This window comes from Tenrec ecaudatus, chromosome 18 (genome assembly GCF_050624435.1).
Source record: "Tenrec ecaudatus isolate mTenEca1 chromosome 18, mTenEca1.hap1, whole genome shotgun sequence".
NCBI classification, from domain to species: Eukaryota; Metazoa; Chordata; class Mammalia; order Afrosoricida; family Tenrecidae; genus Tenrec; species Tenrec ecaudatus.
In genome coordinates this window covers 11,689,230-11,711,908 of record NC_134547.1, presented here as the reverse complement: position 1 = coordinate 11,711,908, position 22,679 = coordinate 11,689,230, and the positions used below count along the sequence as shown (strand labels likewise).

General features: G+C 52.7%; 1 protein-coding gene across 1 annotated transcript; it reads right to left on the bottom strand.

Annotated features, from left to right (window-relative positions):
- Positions 1 to 9,400: 9,400 nt before the first annotated feature.
- Positions 9,401 to 16,834, bottom strand: GNG8 (G protein subunit gamma 8). Its single transcript, XM_075536527.1, has 4 exons — positions 16,475 to 16,834; positions 14,254 to 14,391; positions 10,860 to 10,993; positions 9,401 to 9,565 (listed from the first exon to the last, which is right to left on the bottom strand). The coding sequence occupies exons 3-4, from the start codon at positions 10,941 to 10,943 to the stop codon at positions 9,437 to 9,439; spliced, it is 213 nt and encodes a 70-aa protein (XP_075392642.1). The 5' UTR covers positions 10,944 to 10,993; positions 14,254 to 14,391; positions 16,475 to 16,834; the 3' UTR covers positions 9,401 to 9,436.
- Between the last annotated feature and the right edge of the window lie 5,845 nt (positions 16,835 to 22,679).

Here is a 22,679-nt window from a genome sequence, read left to right as displayed (position 1 = left end):
TGCCTCTGGTCTAAGGAGCATTCTGTCTGTACTTCTTCCGAGACAAATACATTTGTTCTTTTGATGGCCCACGGTACTCTCAGTCTAAGGAGGTTAGGGGAGGTTGTCAATCATCATGGGTGCAAACAGCCTCATTTTCCTCCCGAGGAGCAGCTGGCGGGTTTGAACTGCAAACCTTGGGGTTAGTGGACCAATGCTTCTCCGACAGTGTCACGGACCCTTTGTGCTACTCGGGGGGCTTCCAAGCTCTCCTTCATTTTCAGAAAGGTCCTTAAGGTGTAGATGAGGATTATGAGGGGGTAGCCCAGTCCTCCTGACTTTGGCTTCTGCCTGCTGTGTGTGGTGGTCCTGGGTAAGAGCAGGAAGCTGGTGAGACCCAGGTTTCTCATCTGCACAATGGGTGACACTGGCCTTGTGGAGGGTGTCTTTGTGACAAAGGGTGAATATTGCTGGGACCAGAGAGGACCTGACCCCAAAGGCTGCACTAGCGGGCAGCTGCCACCATCCCCTCCACTACCCAGTGACCACAGCCCCCACTCCCTGCCCCCCCACTCCCTATCACCCATTCCCAGCTGACCCCTGCAGCTTCCGGCAGTTCCTCCCTATAGGGGCCACACAGCCCCCGTCCCCCCACGCCAGGACTCTTCAGTCACTCCTCAGGCAGACCGGAGGGAATTCAGGAAGTCATATCATATTAATGAAGGATGACGCCTGGCATGGTTCTGTCCTGTCTTGGCGTCAGGGAGGGGGATGGGGAGGGCAGGGAGGGGCAAGAGGGGAGCTCTGGTTCCCGGAACTTCCCTACCCTGGCTCCCTGCCCCCACCGGGGAGTGTGGAGCATGGAGGAGTCCCACAGTTCCTCCTCACCCAGTGGGACCTGGGTCATGTGGGCCTCCCTCCTCCTGGCCTCAGTTTCCCCATCTGTACCATGACGGGCAGGACCTTGAGATCCTGCAGCGTCCACTCTGAGCCCCCAAATCACGATCTGGGGAAGGGGGTGGTGGCAGTGATAGTACGTCCTCTCTGAGCTAAGGGTCCCCTAGGCCCCGTGTCAGTACTCTGCCCACTCTTGGGCCACCCCTGACCTGCCTAGCTCTGGCCCCACCCAGGGTCCAGGGGCTAGAAAAGAAGCAAGGGGCTCCATTTCAACCCAGCATTTGGGGGTGAAAGGTCACCCTGTAGGAGAGTGACTTCCGGGGTGAGGTGGGGTGGGTGGCGGTAGGAAGGCCCTGTTCTAGGAATCAGCAGTTTTCCTTTCACCAGTCACCCAGAGGACCAGGACAGGGATCTCCCCAGATCAAGGCCGGGCAGAGGTGAGCGGAGGGTGGCGGTAACTGGAAATGGAGGTAACTGGAAACTCTGGGACCCCAAGGAAGGGAAGGGGAAATGAGAAACCAAGAGAGGGCAGGGGTGCACGGTGGACTTTTGAACTTGTATGTGTGTGTCTGTGTGTGGTTCCTTTGATCATCAGCCTGAGTGAGTGAGTGTGTGTGTGTGTGTAGGCTCTCTGTGTGCATTGGTGCCATTGTAGTTGTTTATTAAGTGCCATCGAGTCGGCCCCATCCCATAGCAGCCTTATGCCCTGCTCTTCCCCTTCATTGAGCCTGATGTCCTTCTCCAGGGACCGGTCTCTCCTGACAACAGGTCCAAAGTATGTAAGACAGTCTCACCATCCTTGCCTCTAAGGGAGCCATGAATTAGTTCGTCCTGTTAGCGGGCCATGGTATTTCTACATCCTTTGCTGGCTCCACAATCCGAATGCATCGGGTCTTCTTGGGTCTTTGCATGAACCTGGCTGTGGGTATGAGCCACACGCCCTCAAGGGTCTTAGTGAGTGGTGTGTGTTTCAGCTGTGCGTGACTTTGTTTGCATATCTTCAGGGCTACAATTGCACGCACGGGATCCGTCTGTGTGTGGTAGTAAGGGTGGGTGGTCATGACCGTGGGCGGGCTGTGTCTCTACTGGCCTGGCTGGTGTCAGTGTTGCATGTGTGTGTGTCTGTATGTATCGTGGCCTGTGTCTGCCTGTGAATTGGTTGCTGCTATGCCTTGGCTCTGGTCACATCGCGGGCTGTGGCATTAGGTTTCAAGGTCTGCGGTTCAAACCCATCAGCCACTCCAAGGGAGAAAAACAAGGTTGTCTGTGCCCATAAATACCTCCAGCCTCAGAAACTCACAGGGACAGTTCCACAGCGTCCCCCAGGGTCACTCTGAGTTGGGAAGTGTTTGAGGCCTTGTCTTGGAAGAAGTAAAGCCAGAATACTCTTTAGAAGGGAAGACGGCAAGACTGAGGCTCATGTCCTTTGCAAAAGGATATTCTATTTGGTCAAAGCGGAAGGTCAGAGAAAAAGAGGCAGACCCTCGATGAGAGGGACGGGTGTAAAAGCTGCAGCACTGGGTGAGGATGGTGCAGGACCACACAGTGACTCCTTCTTTGTGCGTCGGGACCTGTGTGCTGCGGAAACAACTGGATGGTACGTGACAACAACAGTCATTGCCAGCGGGTATGGCTGCACGTGTGTGTGCACATGTGGGTGAACAACATGTATTTGTGCAAATGTGGACTTGGGTATTTCTGCCGGCATTGATTTGTTTCCATGGGTGTCTAACACTCTGTGTGGCTTTGTGGGAAAACACATGTGTCTTTACGGCTATCCCTGGGTCTATTTGTATGCCTGTGTGTGTCTGTTTACTGCGGGATCCTGCATCTTTGCAGACCTGGTGTTGACGGGTGTGTATGGCCCTTTGGTGCAGCCTTATGGACAATTGTTTTTCTTTAAGGATGAAACTGGATCTATTCGTGTGTCTGTGGGCTTCTGTTGACTGGGTGATCATGTATTTCTTTACCACTTGTGATAGTTAGGATTGGTTTGTGTGTGTGTGTGCCAACGTGGCTCCCGTAAAAAGATATGGGTGGAGCCTAGTCTGTCAACCAACTCACAGCCTGATGGTACCATCTGGTGGTCATGGCATTCTCATAAGGAGGGTCCTGGGAACTTCGTCCTGTTCTCTGCTGTGTTTTCCTGTTGATGAGCCACTTCAAGCCACGCGGATGGCAGCCGAAGGCCTGGAGATGTGTCCACCGCCATTGGATCCACAGGACATTGCATCCACCAGCCTGTGATCTTCCTGAATTCTGCATCATTGCATGTGGCTTCGTGAGTCTGAAGAGGGATCCTTATGGACTAGTATCAGACATAGGGACTTGAGCTGGGCTGGGCTGGGATGTTTTCTTGATGTATAATGGATTCATACACATACATAAGTGTCCCTGGATTTGTTTCTCTAGTCAACCGGCTCTAACACACCTCTGTAAGGGGCTCGGGGAGTGTAGTGGTTTAAAAGTCGGGCTGCTAACCGCAAAGTCCGTACAAAGTTCAAAACTACCAGCCACTCATTGGGAAAGACAGGGCTCTCTACTCCTGTGAAGGGTGACAGTCTCGGAAACTCACAGAGGCAGTTCTACCCTGACCCACAGGGTTGGTATGAGTTGACTGAATGGCAGTGAGTTCAGTTTGGTGTATCTCGTGTGGTGGGAAAGGAGGGGGCTCAGCAATCATGGATGTGGGACCTTGTGAGGTTCACTTCCCCTATTGTCCGTCTTGACTTGGCTGGGCTTTTGTGTAGGTTAGAGAATTCACCCTGTTTGTTTCTCAGAAATTCCTCAACTACTGCTGCTGCTGCTGCTGACTCATCTACAAGAGTCAAGCAACATCTTACCATGTGCCAAAGGCTGGCAACCCAGAGGGGCTCCAAAGGGGGTCTCCGAGGACACCAGCTGCCGGGCTGGTGGACGCTCCCAGGCAGCGTGGGGTATGTGATGGGAGACAAAGATTGTGGCTGGAGCCTGGGCAGGCTGAGTCATCTCACAAGCATCTCCCATCTGGGTGGGTGAACCCAAGAGGCCAAGTGCCAAGCAAGGCAGGAAGTGCCTGCCCGGGGCCTGCATCTGGATAGATCCCAGCCCGAAGATCCTGGCTTGCCCTAGGTCCAACCCTCTCCCGCCTCCCCACTTTCCATCTTCCTGGGCCTACCTCCGCCCCCCTCCGGAGAAGGCCTCACATTGCACACCAACTTGCCCACTACTTCCCATGGATGACATGTGGGTTGAACTCTGGGCCCTTGTAACCGTAGGCGTAAAGCGGTTCAAAAGTGGGGGCTTTCTTGTTTTCTCTTTTAGGCAAATGAGATTGTGCCGCTGTCCAGTGGGTCCTAGACCTTATCACTTCTGAGTTACCAAATGAGATTAAACACAGGCAGGACACAAGAGGAAGGAGAGAGATGCTACATCAGGATCTGTCTGCATGCAAAGGATCTAATGCCAAGGATTGCAAACAGCTTCTAGAAGCTACTATGACCTTTACTTGAGGTCCCTTGGGTGATGCAAGCTGTTTGTTCTTGTGTGCTAAAGGTTGGTGGCTTTGACCTGCCCAGCAGTATCCTGAGGATGGGGGTGGGGGATGGTGGGGAGGGAAGAAGTTTAGCGATCAATTTCCATGAAGATTCAGAAAACAAAACAAAAACTCACTACCACCAAGTTCTTCGCTCCGACCCACACTGACCCTGTAGGACAGGGTAGAACGGCCCCCTGTGAGCTTCCAAGACAGTAACTATGGGGAACAAAAGCCTCATCTTTCTTGCTCGGGCAGCTGGTGGTTTTGAACCACTAATGTTGTGGTTAGCTGCCTAGCGTATGACCCACTAATCCATGACGCCACAAGGGCTCTTCCACAGAGATCAAGAAAACCCTAGTGAGGGGGGCAAGGGGGACTGATGAGTGGTTTAAACTATTGATTGTCTGAAATGTAAACTGCCCCCCCTGCTTGACTAAATCCCCAATAAAATTAATTTACAAAAAAATAAGAGAAGGAGGAGGGATTATAAAGTGACAGATGGCCATTATAAACTATTAGGGACTTAACCAAAGCACAGATCATTTGTTTTAAGTTGCTCATACTGCCTAGGATTTAGACAGAACCATTTTAGGATATATATATAACATGGCTGCAGTCCAATTATATGGTTCTGTGCTCAACTTTTATTATTATTGCCCTGTTCTAATTTTTCCCCCTATGTAATTGAATTATTTTTATATTTTTAGTAGATGGGAAAAATCGGTTTCATGTTTGCATGTAAAAACGGATCTAAACCATTGCAAGCTTGATTGAATTAAAACAATGCTAATAATAAAACCCTACAGACGAGTTCCACTCGGTGGTACAGCAAGCACTCCTGAAGGCATCAGACACACCAACACAAGGAGAGGAGGGAGTCCTACTCTGATCGAGTCCCAGTCTCGGAAACCCACAGGGGCTGTGAGTTTGGAATCGGCCGGATAGCCGGGAGTTTGGTTGACTTTGAGGCGTAGAGACAAAGAAGGACCTCCCGTAATAGCCGTGCCTTCCATTTGGACTTCCAGCCTCCAGAACTGTGAGAAAATAAAGTCCTGTTCCACACAGTCACCCCCTTGTGGTATTTAAGACACTGGCTCTATTGGGTCCAACACAGGAGCTGCAGCAAGAGGCCCTTCTCTGCTCACCCCCCCTCCACCCTCCATGAATCTTTGTTTACAAAGCCAGCTAGTACTTCTCATCCCTGACCCCATCCAGACTACCTGGTTTCCTGAGCCCCTCACTGGTGGCCCTCACCTGTCGTCTTTCAAGCCCTCCAGAACCTGCTGCATGTCCCACATAGCCTTCTAATCTGCACACACACACACACACACACACACACACACACTCCAACTTCACAGGGTCATACAAGGTCATCTCTCAGTTCCTAGTTTTAGTCCCTGGGTGATACAAAGGAGGGGCCTAAAGGCTGGTGGTTTGGATCGACCCCTGGAAGCTGCAGGAGAAACCCTGGCAGCCGCGGGAACACCTCGTGGGGCAGTTCTCCGATGTGACACAGATTCCACAGAAAAGGCTTGATTGGGAATTAAAAACAAAACAGTTTTATTGACATAGAACACACAGATCATGCAATTCAGTAGTTCAATCACTGAAGAGAGTCGTGTGGTTGGGATTTAATTATGATGACGAGGCCCCCAGGGCCCAGTGGTTGTGTGTTGACTGTGCACTGGCCTGGTAACAGCAAGGTCAGCAGTTCGAAATCACTTGCTGCCCCTCGGGAGAACGACGAGGCTTTCTGCTCCCTTAAAAAGTTACAGTCTCAGAAAGGCACAGGGGCAGTTTTACTTCACTCCAGGTCACAATCAATTCCATGACAGTGAGGTTTGAGTTTCTAATAACAGTAATTGTGAAAATGAATGGGATTTGTGAAAGGGGACTCGCTCTAGGTAATGGTTATTATTAGGACACCTGACTTGGGGTCTGGGTTACACCCTGACCCCGGACCCCGTAGCCTAGCCCAGTATCGCTCTGAGTGTAGCTAGGGGTGGCAGGAAAACAGCCTGGTGCTGCAGGGGCCGCCCACAGAATCTCTGGGTTCAGTGACGGTGCAGATGTGCAGGAAACTGCTCTGGGCGTGGTTGTAACCTCTCTGTGCCCCATGACCAGAGTCTGACCCCAGTCTGCCCTGGCCAAACCTAATCTCACAGCTGGCAGGTGGCAGGAAAAAGCAGTGGGTGACCAGACCCGGTGGCAGTCATAACCCTAATGAAATTATTCAGGTCTGTCTGCCTGTGAACCTGCAGGCTGGTCCCCAGTGCCTGCCTGTCCCTTCTGTCCTCTCCAGCATCAGCCATCTGTCTGTCCACCCTCACGCAGGCCCCATTCTCTTTCCCACCTGCTCTTCTCCCAGGCGGACCCCTCCCTCCCGCCTAGTTCCCTCCAATCTCTCCTCCCATTTCCTGACCCCAGTGCAGCGCCTTGGCTTCTCCACCCCTTCAGTTCCGCAAAGTCAGCTGCGCTAAAGAGGAAGTTCGAGGTTCTCAATCCCATAGATCTCAACTCCAGAAATCCTTCCGCTGCCCTTTAGGACCCCCGCCCCCCTGCACTCTTACGGATTCCTACTTGGGTCAGGAGGAGGAACCCCAAGCCCACACCGAGTGAAAAGCCTCCAGAATTTCAATCCTCACAGGTCCCCGATGGAGCTGCGGGGTAGGTGTAGAGAGGTCAACGGTTCAAGGCCACCGGCCACTGCCGGTTCCTGTGAAGAGTGACAGCCTCTGAAACCAACCCTAGGGCCGCCCAGCAGTGGGTTTGATCTTGACTTGGGGGTCAGGTCCTGGGAATTCAAGCCCTGCCCACTTTAGACACAAGGATGTTGGTTGCTTCTAGGACAGTCCAGAAACCTCTGTCATCCGGCATCTCTCCTCCTCCCACCCACCGCCACCTCCCAGTCCCTCCTTGGCTTGCTCCCTGTCCCCTTCTCCCCTGGGGATCCCCCAGACATGATGCAACCAGGGGCCGGAGCCTGCTGAGAGGTGGGAGGCCCCAGAGTGGGATGTAATTACAGCCTGGCTTCTATCCTCCATCCAACAGGAAATTCGGTGTTGGCACCCAGGGGAGCTTAATCCAATGTGAATAATGGAGCCTCAGGCAGATGCCTGAGGAGGGGAGGCTTCCCCCTCTATCAACCCCAAACTGGGGAGCAGGGGATGTCAGGCTCTCCAGGAGAGGAGGTGGGGGAGGGAGGGAAGAAGAGGCCCCAAGGACCCCCAGTATAACTGCCTGGGAGGGTTTCCAAGGCTCAGGCCCACTGCCTCCTGCCTCGTTTTTCTCTCCAAGCAGCAGCCGGTGGAGTCAAACCGCTGATCATTCCGTTAGCAGTTGCTAGCTTTCTACCACTGAGCCACGAACTAGCTCCGGGAAAGGGTTGCCAACACAGAGGCCCTGGCGACAGTCTGGCAAAATAATGCGCAAGGCTGACTCAACAGACAAGGGTTCAGCTCAGCAGACTCAACAGAGACAAGGGTTCTAGAGCATTCCTTCTTTCCCTTCCCTCAGCCGGGGCCTCAGCAAGCCTTCGGGATAAACAGCAACTGGACCTTAAGTCTCCTTACCCCGGGAGGGAGATGAGATGAACTTGTGGGGGAGTTGGGGTCGGACCTAGGGCATGCTGGGAACTTTGGCAAGCCAGAAAGCCCCATTCCCCTCCTCCAGGCGCCCTGCATCTCATGGCCACTGCACAGCAGAGGTCACCAGACCTCTAGTTCTGATGAAGTCCAAAGTTAATTACTTTTAAATACAGCACCCTGAGGTTTCCATGTGGCCACCACGGCTCCATTGGGCAACCACCTTGGTAAACATCATATAGGTCAAAGGTCGGGAGAGGAAAACTAGGCTGCAGGCGCTGTCATCCCTGGGTGGTGGGGGGTGGATGGGGGGTGCTCCAGGGAGACCTGGGGGACGCAGGCGGGCCGGGCGGGCCAGGGAGGGACTGGAGGGGATCGCGGTGCAGAAGATGGAACAGAATGTGCAGGAATCACTGCATGTAAAATGGCCAATCCTTTCTCTTCACCCAGTTCTTAGGGGTTTTGTTTTATTTTGGGGTTTCTTTGGTTTCCAGGCAGGAACCAGGGCTGCCCTCCAAGAACACAGAAGTGCAGGCTGACTGGTGACATGAAGACATGATTTTGTCTCCTCCCTCTGCCTCTAGCCTTTTCTTTCCCTGGTACCCAATTTGTATTCCCTTGGCTGTCTAGCTCTGATGGCCCCTCCTCCAGGAAGTCCTCCCTGATGGACATCCAAGATGAGTCAGGTGAGTCTGGTTCCTCAGTGGGCTGAGCTCTCCGCGGCCCCAGATCTACCCACTGTGGGTCATCCCTGTCTGGGGGCAGGTCTTCCCCACCCCCCCACCCCTGCCCTCCATCCACCTACACACACTGGGCTGTGATTGGCCACGCCCTAACCAGTATCTGAGTAGGAAGCAGGATCTGCAGGAGTGATTGGAAGAAAGAGAGAAAGAGAGAATAGAGTTCAGTGCTAGACATCACTGGTGGTCCTGAGATGGGGTAGTCAGATGTAAATGAAGCCGGTGGTGGGATCATCTGGTGAGGAGAAATGTGGGAGGAGACAGAAGCCAGCCCACCCCCAATCCCCAAGCTGGCAGGAAGGAGGACCTGGAGGGGCCAGCGGATGGATCCTGAGATCACCACTCAGGTCGGATCTCCTTACCTCCAAAGTGGGGCGCCTTGAGTAACGGACTTCTCACTCATGGCCGCCAACGTTAAAATGGGCACCATGCAACTAGTCCGCTGCCTCCTAGGAATACTGGGACTTTGAAATGAATTCAACAGCATGGTGGTTTCGCTGAGGCCGACGCGACCCCACCGCACCCAGACACCTGGGGTATCCACATTCACACATTCAGCAAGGATGAGGACAAGCGGGTGCCACCCCCCACCCCACCCCACCCTGAGCTCTGCACCGGCCTCAGCTTATCCTTTTCTACAAAAGGACAGGCACGTCCAGTCCACAATTATCACATTTATTGGATTCAGACTTGAGGTGGGAGTACGCTTCCAAGAAGGCTCAGAGCAGGACGCAAAAAAGGCGCTTGTCGCGGAAGGGGTTCTCAGCAGCTGGCACTGGCGTCACTAGCGGGTCATCTTTGGCATGAGCCTCGCAGAAGGCCAGGAGCTCGGCTGCCGCCTGCGACACCTGCAGATACGGGGTGCAGAGGTGGGTGTCCCATGAAGCCCCACCCACTTGAGACCTACCCCCCCCCAACTGGCGGCCTTAGGGTACGTCAAACCTCATTGCCATCTGACTCACAGCGACCCCAGAGGACAGGGTAGAACTGCCCCTATGGGTTTCCGAGGTTATAAATCTTTACAGAATCAGACAGCCCATCTTTCTCCTGCACAGCAGTTACGGGGTTCGAACTACCGACCTAATCATTGGCAACCCCATGAGTGACCCACTACTCCACCAGGGCTCCCGATGAGGGTCTTGGGTGCTAATGAACTGGGATGCCCTTCATGTTAACTCATGCACTGGAAGGGTCTCCCCCAAACAGTCCCGGCCCAGTAAGTCGCGTTAGGTGCAGTTGCATGTGAGGTGAATGTAGAGTTAGCTTCTACGGCCCACTCTCCTCCTCTCTTCTACTCCCTAGAGACTCCACCGGTCAGGAGTTTCCAGAAGACCGTTGGAAACAGATGCCAACGAAGGGGTTGAAGTGGCTGGGGTCTCATAAGTGAAACAATATTGTGCTTGGGTGCCCAACGCTCCACAGCGTGACCCATGCCAACCTTATTTCCGGCTGTACACATTCCCAGCACACCAGCTGTTTTACCGGTGCCCACCCCCGTCCAGTACTCCGCCCTGCGACACTCACTTTCGCTTGTGTCTTGTCTGCTTAGCATCAAGTCCCGTTTGTGTGATGCCCGGCCAGAGCCCAGACTCACCTGGCTGATTGGGTAATCAGTCCTTGCCTTCCATCCCCAAACACATGGCCCCGTCCCTGCCGTGTGTGGGGGGGCCCTATTCTAAGGACCCGCCCCCCCACCTCTGGGTTCCTCTCCAAGTCCAGGAACATCCCAGGTCCCTCCCCTGGGTCTACCCACTACAGGGCCACGCCCCTCATCTGGGCCTGCCCAACCAAGCCCCTCATGGTCCCGCCTCACCCACCCACAGGCCCCTCCCCGTTCCCAGCCCCATTCTAACACCACACCACGCCCCTTCCCTGGTGCTGCCCTAGCTCCTCTTCATTCCCAGTCCCCCTCTAAGACCCCACCCCTCCCCACCACAGGCCCCGCCCTCCCCACCACAGGCCCCGCCCTAGCCTCACCTTCCCCGCCCCTCCTCAGGCCCCGCCCCTGACACATCCCTTCTTCCTTCACAGTCCGGAAGAGGTCCTACCTCTCCACCCCCACCTCAACTCCCGCATCGCATCATCTAGCCCCGCCCCATCCCCAAAGGCCCCGCCTCCCTTCCCCTGTGTTCCGGGTGGCACCTTCATGCGGTCGAGGTTCACCTCCAGCTTCAACTGTTCCACCGTCTTTCGGGCTTCGGCGATCTTAGCCATGTTGTTGGACATGGCTGCGGCGAGGAAGGGGTTAAGAGCCCAGGGGCCGGGAGAGGGGACTCCTGGAGGGATAGGATAGGTCCCTGAAGTGAGAGGAGGTGACGGGTCCAGAGGCTTGAATGAAGGGATGCACCGAGTTGGGTGGGTGCCCAGAGGCAGGTGGTAGGTGGGGCTGGGAAATGAGGGTGACGGGGAGGGAGGTAGCGGCGCACTGACATCGAGGACAACGACGCGGGGTCCGAGAGGCAGGCTGCAGGTGGAACAGGACAGCCAAGAGCGGGTGGGGGTGGGGTGGGGGTGGGGTAGAGGGAGGCCCAGGTGGGGGTACCGAGAGGCAGGGGGAGGGGCCATAGATGAAGGCAGATGGGGAGGGGAACAGGTGCTGGATCAGGATCCGGGGACCCAGGTGTCCTCACCCCCCAGGGTTAGAACAGGAGCCGGGAGGGGGCCTCCCCCTCCCCAGGCCAATTAACCATTGCTCCGGGGAGAACAGAGAATTAAGATCTCAGCGGGAGGGGGACAGAGGGGGCCTCATTAGGCCCTTGGCAGCAGCTGCCCCCTCCACCCCCCTCAGGGAGCCCCCACCCCAGCCTTGGCCACCTCAAAGGTTCCTCTGCTCATTAGCAGCCGCGGGGAGGGTGGGAGAGGACTGCGGGAGCCCCGCCCTGCCCTGTGGAGCCCAGGATAGAGAGAGGGATAGTAGGAAGATGGAGAGGACCGAGACCCAAGACGGACGGACAGGGACTGCGGAGGGAAAGAGAGGGGCGCAGGGGGAGGGAGTTGGAGGGGTTGGGGGTCAGGTGGAGTGAGAGGGTCGCAGGGTGAACTGGAGAGGTAGCGGAAAGGGCAGGCGGAGAGATGGGCGAGGAGGGAGGGGAGAATCCAGAAGCCTAGATGGAGAGGCAGGGGAGGGAAAGAGGAGGGGAGCCAGGGGATGGAGATGTAGGGACTGCTGGGTTGGGGAGTGGGGAGAAACAGGTGGAGCGAGGAGTGGGAGAACCAGGGCCAGATGCAGGGACAGAGAGGTGACAGGCTGACCATGGAAGACAAAGGAATACGAAGTCACTCACTCACTCACTCACTCACTCACTCACTCACTCACTCACTCACTCACTCACTCACTCACTCACTCACTCACTCACTCACTCACTCACTCACTCACTCACTCACCCACCCATCAGAGGGACTAGCGGGCAGCCTCAGGACTGAGGCTCCTACCTGTTGCTGCTCCGGCTGGGATGTGGAGCAGGTGTGGGTCAGGCGGGAGAGAATGTGTTGCCCCCACCCCAGCCCCGCCCCCTCCCCCGGGGCGCTGCCCCTAAGGGCCCGCCTCCACTTGCTGCCACTCTGCCGCTGCGATCAGTGTGTCTCTCAGGGTTCCATCTCTGTCTGCCCTCTTCTCTCTCTCTCTCTCTCTCTCTCTCTCTCTCTCTCTCTCTCTCTCTCGTTCTCTCTCTCTCTCTGGGTCTCTGTCTGTCCGTCCTCTCAAGCTCTGTCTCTCTCACAAAGGCTCAGGGGTGAGGGGGGTTGAGGAAGCACTTTTTCTAAACGTGTGTACCACACCCTGCATTTAGTATATGCAGGTTACATCAGTCTCTCCTGGTTCCAGACACATGTGCCTTACCCCCGCCCCATCCTGTCCTGTCCCACAAGATAGGTTAGGCTCACCACTGTGGTGTCACCTCCATACCAAGGACTCCCTCTCAAGGGCTGGCTTGTGCCCACAGTCCATGCACAACCTCCTCTCCTGGTAAACTTCTTCCTCAGCCTCAGACCCATTACAGTCACTCACTCACTCACTCACTCACTCACTCACTCACTCACTCACTCACTCACTCACTCACTCACTCACTCACTCTGTGTAGATCCCAGATGGGGCAGTGGTTAAAACAATCGGCTGCTAACTCGGCAGTTTGGAGGTTTGAATCCACCAGCTGCTCCATGGGAGAAAGGTGAGGCTGTCTGCTTCGGCCAAGATTGACATCCTCAGAAACCATGTGTATGTGTGTGTGGTGTGGGGGGTTCTCTACTCTGTCCTACAGGGTCCCTATGAATCAGAATGATCTGGAAGGCAGTGGGCTCTAGGCGCATCACTCAGCATTTTATAGTTTGATGGAGTCCAGACAGCCACAAGTGACTTCCACAGAGTCACACATTGTGGTAAACTAACACTGAGGGAAATAGGACCAGGACTACATTCCCTAACAACAGAGGGAATCTGGAAAGCTGGTATTCCAGCATTAGTAAGGAAAGCCTCCACTTTGGTAAGTTAGAGACAAAGTCCAAGTCCATGATCCTGCTTTAAGTATCGTTCCCACAGACTCTCCCCTGAACAGCTCTGCTGCCTTAAAGTGAGCACATGGTTGATTCTATCGCCCTGTAGAAGCAGACATCTCTCTCCTCCCACCATGCCAAGTTGTGTTACCCAACCCCCCTCATACCTTTCCCCTGTGCAGGTATTAGGTTTCCTCACCTGTGAGCTCAGGGACCTTAATGTAGATGCCACCCACCTTGTGACGCATGTAACTCCTGAATATGCATACCTTTAGGCTACCTACAAATGTCCCAAGATAGTAAAGGTTCCCTGGATCTTCTCCCAGTTCCACGTGGTCCATCAAGAGGAGCTGAGGTGAGCATGCTACCATACAATGTGTCTGCCTCCACTTGTCACACACAGTCTCACACCCACTGTCCTCTCACACGGTTACCCACCGTCTGTCCCTGTTACACACCTGCCATCTCTTGGTGTCACTCATAGCCACACGCCATCTGTCAACTTTCTCCCAGAGCCCCTTACAATCTCACAAGGCGTGTGGCCACAAAAACAGACACCATCTCTCCATGACTGACACCCCATCACCATCTCCCAGTGAGGACTCCCTAGCCACGCACATCTCCCAGCACCCACAGTCTCTGGGGTTCCACACAACCTGTGTGGCCAACAGTGACCCAGCAGGCTCACCCACAGACAGCCATACCATGCCTCTCTCCGGCTCCATAGCACAGTCTCCTGTCTGGGTCACATACCTGGCCTCACCTAGATGCACATCCCACACCCTCCCACAGACACTCCCATCATCCATCCCTGCACTGTCCGGAGCAATCTGAGTCTCTCACACACGGACACAACACAATGGGAAGCACCTACTTGCACCAATCACTTTGTGTTAGTCCGGGTAGACTAGAGAAACAAATTCATAGACACTCATATATGTATAAGAAAGAGCTTTCTATACAAGAACAGCTGAAGATTGAGAAACCATCCCAGTCCAGATCAAGTCATAAGTACGATACCAGTCTATAAAGTCCTCTACAGACTCACGCAAGACATGCGATGACGCCGAATGCAGGAAGATCACAGGGCAGTGGGTGCAAAGTCTTGTGCATCCAGTGGTGGTAGAAGCATCTCAGCACTGGCAGGGGTCTCCACATGGCTCCTCCAGCACCCAGGACACAGGATCTATCAGTGTAGCGCCATGTGTCTTGTCAGTAGAGTGACACTCAGGGAGTGAGGCCAGAGAGAAAATGTCTCCTCCCACTTCCAAGGAGGATACAGGAATTCCCAGAATCCTCAGGAGGCCACGCCCACACAGAGTCCTCATTGGGCTGTGACCTGTTTGACAGCCTAGACTCCACCCCTTCACTCTGAATCCTCAAATTGACACCAGATTATGTAACTACCACACGCTGAGTGCCACACAATCTCGGGGTCACGTGATGACAGTTTCTCACAGACCATCAGTGTCGCTGTTGCATGCGGTCTCACATTCACCTGGCCCGTCACCCCCAGATTCCCCATGTCTCTCCCACGGCCCTCTCAGGCCATCTATTGGTCAGTTCCTCAGCCTGGGTGACACAGACAAGCTCACTTTCACTTCTTTATATTTCACACTCTCTCTCTCACATCCACATCACGATCACCCAATCTGACCAGGATAGTCACACACACACCTCCCTCCCATACACTGTCATGCGGAATCGCTTCATGTGACACAGTCATACGTGTGGCCTCTCTCACACCCAACTGCACAATCTCAGTGTCACAAGTGTCCACCCTCTCGGCTGTCACATGCAGTCACTTACATGTTATCTCCATCTCATTGACAGTCATACATACTCATCTCAGTGTCACACACATCATCAGAGTCATACACGCCAATGTCCAACAGTCCCCCCCACCCTCTCCTTGTCCCACCCAATCGCTCAATGTCACACACAATCATTGGGAGTCGCACACATTCCCCAGCATTACACATATCCGCATGACTTCCTGGTGTCACCCATCACCTCTCTATGTCACATTAACCCAAGCCACCCCATCAGACACTGTCACACACACAGCCCATGGGTCTGTCTGCTTTGACTAACTCCTGACGGGCACACGGGGGCGCCCGCGGGCCGCGGAGCCGCCCCTCCAGCCCTTGCCAAAGTCCCGGGGGACTGCAAAGACCCAAGAGAGGTGCAGGGAGCTAAAGACTAGAGGGAGAAAACACAAGTTAGACTAGGGTCCAGGGGAACAAGGGAGACAGGAACCCAGAGATACTCGTTTAGAAGGGGAGTAACTTTGGGTCTCAGAGAGCCCGAAAAGGTGACAGTCGCAGAGCGAGACAGAAACACAAGAGACCGCTGCAGAGAGAAGTGCACACCGACTGAGAAGCAATGTAGAGACAGAGACAGGGAAAGAATTTCAGAGAGCGACAGAGACACAAAGATGAGACAAATAGAGACTGGGTACAGGTAGAGACACACAAGAGTGTAGCCTCAAAGACAGGAAGCCAGCCTCACAATACACAGAGAGGAGGAGGCAGGTGGGGCAACAAGGTGACATGCAGACGAGCGGCTTGCACGCGGGACGGACGCGCCTGCGGAGGCGGGACCTGCAGAGACGGCCACAGGGGCGTGGCCGCAGGGAGGAGCTAGACGGAGCCGGGCGCCGCGGGGGCGTGGTCACTGAGGGGGCGTGTCTGTGGGCGTGGTCTGTCGCTGGACCGATCTTGGGCCACCAGGGCTGGCAGGCTACCGCCAGGGCCCTGGGAAGAGGCGGAGGTCTGGAAAGGACCGTGCATTTTTCAATTTTGACTCCTCCCAACTCAGTTTGGACCGCCTGGATGGGGCACCAGGCTGGGCATAGAGACCCCGGCCTGGGTCTCTTGTGGTGACTTGGGAGTGGGGAGGGGACCTTGACTTCCTCCCTTGGCTTCCTCCCCACACCCCTCCATCTCAGCCCCACTTGCCGCCAGGCCCGGCGGGGGAGGGGGAGGGGAGCCAGGTCCGCATCTGGAAAGCATCAGGCGCGCCGGACGTGCCAGGGCCAGGGGCCTGGCTGCGGAAAGGAGGGTGGGGGCTGGGGCGCACCCCCAGAGCGGGGTCCTACGGCGCCGGGGAGGGGCCTGGGCGCTTGCCGAGCCCCCGCAGCTGTTTCTCATCAGCAGCGGCCCTGGCCCGGGTAGCTCCCAGGAGGAAACCCAGCTTAGCGCCAGGAAGACAGGGTGACAACCCCGCCTCTCCCCACCCAAACGCAGGAGTCAGAACCACGGGCTTACATCCTCTTTCCTTCTGAATAAACTGAATTCCCAGATGTGCACAGGATGCCAGAAGTCCTGATGGCGTAGTAGTTACACGTTGGGATGTGATCCGCAAGGTCTGCGGTTCGAAACCACCAGCCATCCGCGGGAGAAAGACGTAGCTTCCTACAGGGGCACTTCTACCCTGCCCTACAGAGGTGGCGCCGCGGGTTCAGTGTCGCTTCTGTAAAGATTTACACCTTCAAAAGCTCTGTCTAGGGCAGTTCTCAGGCCTGTAGAAAGGCTATGAGTCAGACTGGGATCCACCCATCTCCGGACTCAAACCAGACCAGGGGCGTAACAACAGATTTGGACTCAGGACGACCCCAATGTATCAGATCAGAATTGTCACGCAGAGCCTTTCCAAGACTGTAACTCTAGGATGACCACAGGCGTCACTTCCGGCTTCTACAGAGGGCGTGGCTATTTGGGGGCGGAAATGCTAGCTTTCCCCCCCTTTTTTCTGTAGCCATTACACCACCAGGTAGGGGGTCCTAATGAGGCCCTGGATAGCTAATGCATTATTGAGGATGAAGAACAGAGAGGGAGGCCCTAAGACAGTGTAGTCCAAACAGGTTGGTCCTGGTGAAAGGGCAAAGTGGGCCAGTGACACAGACCCAGGAAACAGAACTGAAAACTGAAATCCAGCTGGATAGGGAGGGCAGACCGTCGAAAAAGGGCCAGAACCCGTTCAATGGGATGAGATCATCGTTCTACCATATGGTGCAGCAAAACGGAGTTTGCAGTGACATGTGTTAGTCCAGGTAGACCAGAGAAACACATTCATGGCACTCACATGTGTATAAGAAAGAGGTTTATATAAAAGAGCAATTGAATATCAAGAAAACATCCCAACCCAGTCCAGATCAAGTCCATAAGTCTGATATTGGCCCATATGTCCAATACCAATCTATAAAGTCCTCTTCAGACTCACGAAACACATGCAATGACACCAAATGCAGGAAGATCACAGGGCAGTGGGTGGGAAGTCTTGTGGATCCAGTGGCATTGTAAGCAGCTCAGTACTAGATGGCAGGGCTCCAGAGATCTGGCTCCATCAGTTTCTCTCTATGAGTCTTCTTCACAGGCATGTCTTGAGTGAACCCAGAGAGAGAGAGAGAGAGAGACTCCTGCCTCTGCTTCCAAAGAGGAATAATGGAGTTCCCAGAATCCTCAGGAGGCCATGGCCACACAGAGGCCTCATTGGCTATCACCTGATTGACAGGCTAGACTCCACCCCTTCACTCTTAATCCTCTCAAATTGACGATTATATAAGTACCACAGGCATGAAACCAAATGCATACCTCACACCATATGCAGAAATTAAATATGGATCCAGGACCTAAAGGTGCAACCTAGAACTATAAAGTTCATGGAAGATAACACAGGGACAAAGCTAGGGGGTCCTAATGTATGGCCTAGGTGCACCACTGAGCATAATTAAAAATCACACCCAATGGAAGATAAACTACATTACCGGAATGTCCTAAAACTTCACAACTTCTGCTCATTCAAAGATTTCACCGAAAGAGTGAAAAGACAACCTATTGGGGTCGGGAGAGAAAAATTTAGTAATGGCATAATTGACTAAACGGCATCTCCAAAGCATACAGAAAAAGCCAACACCTCAACAACAAAAAGACCAATAATCCAATCAAAAAAGCAAAGACTCAAACAGATACTTGACTCCAAAAAAAAAACCATTCAACAACAAGCATTAAAAACCACACACGACGAACCCACTGCCACTGATTGTTTCCAACTCACAGTGACCCTATCTGTATAGGGCTCCAGAAGCTGTAAGCCTTTTGGGGGCAAATAGCTCCATCTGGCTTCTCCAGAGCACCTGGCAGGCTTGAACCGATGACCCTGCAGTTAGCAGTGCAATGATTACCAGACAGTGCCACCATATGCAAATCACCTTTGCCCTGAGAAAAATGGCACGGATTAAAAAAAACCAACAACATGCTGGCAAGGATGCAGGGAGATGGAAAACCCCATCCGTTGCTGGGAGGATTGTAAAACAGTCTGGTGCTTCCTCAAAAGCTAGAATTAGAAACACCGGGTAATCAAGCAATCACCCTCTGGCTCTCCATCCTAAAGAAATAAGAACAGGACACATCCGTGTGCTTTGCAGCATCATTGACAATCGCAAGAAGCTGGGAATAGTCTCAGTGTTGATGGATGGATAGGAGGAAGCACAGAACGTGGTACACTCACACAGTGGAATACCACTGACAAAGACCAGTGATACGGTGGCGAGACATCTGAGAACATGGACGAATCTGGGACACATCATGCTGAGGGGCAGAAGTCAACCACAAAGGAACAAAAATTATATCATGGCATTTTTATAAGACGTAAAGAATAGGCTCGCAGACAGGAAGCCACACTCTTCTTTGATGGTTACCAGGGATTGGGGGGGGGGGGATTCTTATTCCTAGGTAGCCCACCCGAGTTCATTCTGGAGACGGGAAAGGCATTACATAAGCTGAGGGAAGCCCGCACAATGCGACCAAGGTGAATGAGGACAATGAGAGAGGAACACAGGGAACAAGGACAGGGACAAATGCAAACAGGCCACACAGGGAAGCAGTGGACCAGGAGCTATTACGTTGTGGGAATTGCTATCAATGTTAGGAAACAAAAGGCAAAGGATTTGTTGAAACCAACTGGCTCTATAAACTGCGATTCAAATCACAAGAAAACGTTTTTTATTTATTTTGTTTGTTTCTGGTTTTTCTTTTTTTAAAAAAATCATTTTATTAGGGGCTCATACAATTCTTATCACATCCATACATATACATACATCAATTGTATAAAGCACATCCATACATTCCCTGCCCCAATCATTCTCAAAGCATTCGCTCTCCACTTAAGCCCTTTGCATCAGGTCCTCTTTTTTTTTTCCCCTCCCTCCCAGCTCCCTGAAAACGTTTTTTAAAAGGTGTGTGTGGATGAGCCAGTCAGGGTGCAACATAGCTCTGATGAAACACACAACTTTCTCCTAGCTCTTTGGTGCTTCCTTCCCCCCACTATCATGACCTCAATGCTACCTTACAAATCGGACTAGACCAGAAGATGCACACTGCTACAGATATGAGCCCGCAACACAGGGAATCAGGATAGATAAACCCCTCAGGGCCAGCAAGCAGAGTAGAGCTACCAGTAGGATTAGGGAAGGGTGGGAGGAGAAAAGGGGATTTGATCACAAGGATCGATCTAGAACCACCCTCCCAGGGGGACGAATAACAGAAAAGTGGGTGAGGGGTGACAGAGGATGATGTAAGATATGGAAATAATAATCTATAACTTATCAAGGGTTCATGAGGGAAAGCGGGCAGGGGACGGAGGGGGAAAAATGGGGAGCTGATATCAGGGGCTCAAGTAGGAAGAGCATGCTTTGAAAATGATGATGGCAGCATATGTGCAAATGTGCTTGACACACTGGATGAATGTATGGATTGTGATAAGAGATGTAAGACCCCCCAATAAAAGTATTTGGGGGGGGAAGTGTGGCGGGACTATTAGGGTAAATGCTCTCACATACTGGATTCTGCAATAATAGATTACAACCAAAACTATGGGGTTGATTACATAGATCGATGGCTATATGAACGCTATATAGGTGTAGCACGGCATCTGGACGTATATGTATATGCATATATAGATATGGGTGTGGGCTTTAGTATACATGTAGGCATATTTGTATTGGTTACTTGCTCATATATTCATATATACATATATGCGCACAGAGGGAAAATTGTTATGGAAACTTCCTCAATAGATGCAAACACTTCGTGGTACTGAGTTATTGGGTTTGAAGACTCAGGACCATAATATGGGAGGACAACTAGATTGAGTGGTACAACATAGTTCATCAAGAGAATGTTCTAGATTCTAGGTTGGTACATAGCTGTACAGGTGCAGTAGTTAGGAGTTGGGTTCTTCCACATGGTTGGCGGTTCAAAACCATCAGCAGCTTTGGGAGCGAAAGAGTGGGTTCTCTACTCCCATACACAGCTACAGTTTCAGAAATCCACAGGGGTCAGTGAGTTTGGCTTTTTTTGGTTTTTGGATTTTCAAAGCTTGCTAGCGGCCATCTAAAATATAACTACTGGCCTCCTCTTCCCCTCAGGGCCAAGGAAGGTGAAAGAGACCAAAGATCCAGGGAAACAAATTGTCCACAAGCCTAATAATGGCCAACCCAAACCACAACCTCCTCTAGCCTGAGACCGGAGTAGATGCTGTCCAGCTAGCAAAACCAATGCCATTCTGACCAGAGACAGAGAGAAGGTGGAACAAAACTCAAGGTCATAGAAAAGACCAGACTTATTGGACTGTAGAGACTGGAGGAACCTTAGAGACCAACATCCTAAGAAAACCTTTCAACCTGGAACTGAAGTCACTCCCCCACTCCCACCATATTGTCTTCCGGTCAAGTAATCCATTGGCCTATAATTAACCAATGAATACTCCCACTGTAAGGAATGTTGAGATCTCATTGTCGAACCCCCCAGTAGCAAACCAACAGCAGTAAAACCAGGTGACCAGAAGGAGACCATGAGGTGGGCTTCCCGACCAGTAGCGTGAGCGCTGAACCCCTTCCGATAGGAGTGAGAATGAGAAACTAAGTGCCTTTTTGGCAAGAGGCTTGCTGGTGCAGTGGGGGTGCTTCTAACTCATTGGCAAAGTTAAATGAGCTTCCTACTGCTTTGTCTGAGCAAGGCTCATGGTGATGGGCTGAGGGCTGGAGACACGTGCCAGCAGAGACCGCTGCTAAGAGAAACTCTTGCTGGAAGAACTGGATCCTGGGCATTCTTGAACCTGAATTGTAACCTAAGTGACCCCATAAGGGTTTCTGAGGCTGTAAGCCTCTTATGGGAGCCTCACCTCCTCCCTGTGAAGCAGCATGTGAGTTCAAACTGCTGACCTTGCAGTTAGCAGTCCAAACTAATAACTCACAACCCATGATGCCACCAGCGCTCCTTGTTCCTTCCCTAGTAAATTAAACCTCAGCTCAGTATGACCTGTGAATTTTGCACACCTACTAATTTAGGAGTAGCCAGTGCTGAGGGAAGGACAGCCGGTGTCAGACTGGTAAAGGCATTGGAGGGTGGTGGAAATCTGACCTGTCTTGTAGGGGTTGGCCTTTGGGCAGCTGATGCGGATAATTTCTTCTCCCCCACCCCACTTTTATTTAACTTTAGCCCTGGTAACCTAATGGGTTAGGCAATGGGCTCTCAACCACAAGATCATCAGTTCAAATCCATCAGCCCCTCCTCAGGAGAACGATGAAGCTGTCTGCTCCCATAGAGTTACAGTCCCAGGAATCCTACTCTGTCCATAGGGTCCTTATGAGTCATAATGGACCTGGTGGCCGTTGGTTTCGCTTCTTTGTTCTTGAACCTCTATTATTCCAATTTTTGTCTGAAACGCTATGGATGGTCACAATAAAACGCAACCAAAGGTCAGAGTCCTTGAACTCAAGCAGGAAGACATGTTGAGACCTAGCTTTAGGGTCTGGCATCTGGTTCGGGGCACTACTATTTCTGTATTACACATGACTAAATCCTGCTGCCAGGGAGTCAATGCTACCTCATAGAAACCGGATAGGGCGATTCCCTGGGAGACATTGCAGCTGACAAGACACATGGAACTACACTAGTGCCCTGAGTGGAGAAGCCACATGGACCTACCCTGATGCAGCCCTGGGTGCTGGAGAAGCCACATGGAGACGCCTGCCAGCGCTTGAGATGCTTACTGGATCCAAAGCCTTTCTACCCACTGGCCTGTGGTCATCCTGCATTTGGCATCATTGCATGTGCTTCCTGAGTCTGAAGAGGACTTTATAGATTGATATCGGACATATGAGCTAATATCAGTCTATGGGCATGGACTGGACGGGGATGCTTTCTTAATGTGCAATAACCCTTTATATAAAACTCTTCTACAAAAAAGAAAGAAGCCAGCTAGGGCAAGGTAGACTCTTCATAGAAGCAGAAAGCCTCATCATTCTCTCTCGAAGAGGCTGGTGTGTTTGAACTGCTGACCTTGCAGTTAATAATCCAACTCGGAATCCACTACCACCCCTAAGGTCTTAATGTTAACCAATAAACATTAGTCCGGGGAAAAAAGGGGGGGGCGCTCTCCCATTTGGCTAGAGAATAAGAGTCCCCCACA

What these genes read in the sequence shown, in the direction of transcription:
- GNG8 (XM_075536527.1), bottom strand. Translation starts at nt 10,943, where the DNA reads ATGTCCAACAACATGGCTAAGATCGCCGAAGCCCGAAAGACGGTGGAA. An exon ending in TGAACCTCGACCGCATGAAG is followed by an intron (nt 9,566 to 10,859) that starts GTGCCACCCGGA and finishes CCGTATCTGCAG; the next exon opens with GTGTCGCAGGCGGCAGCCGA.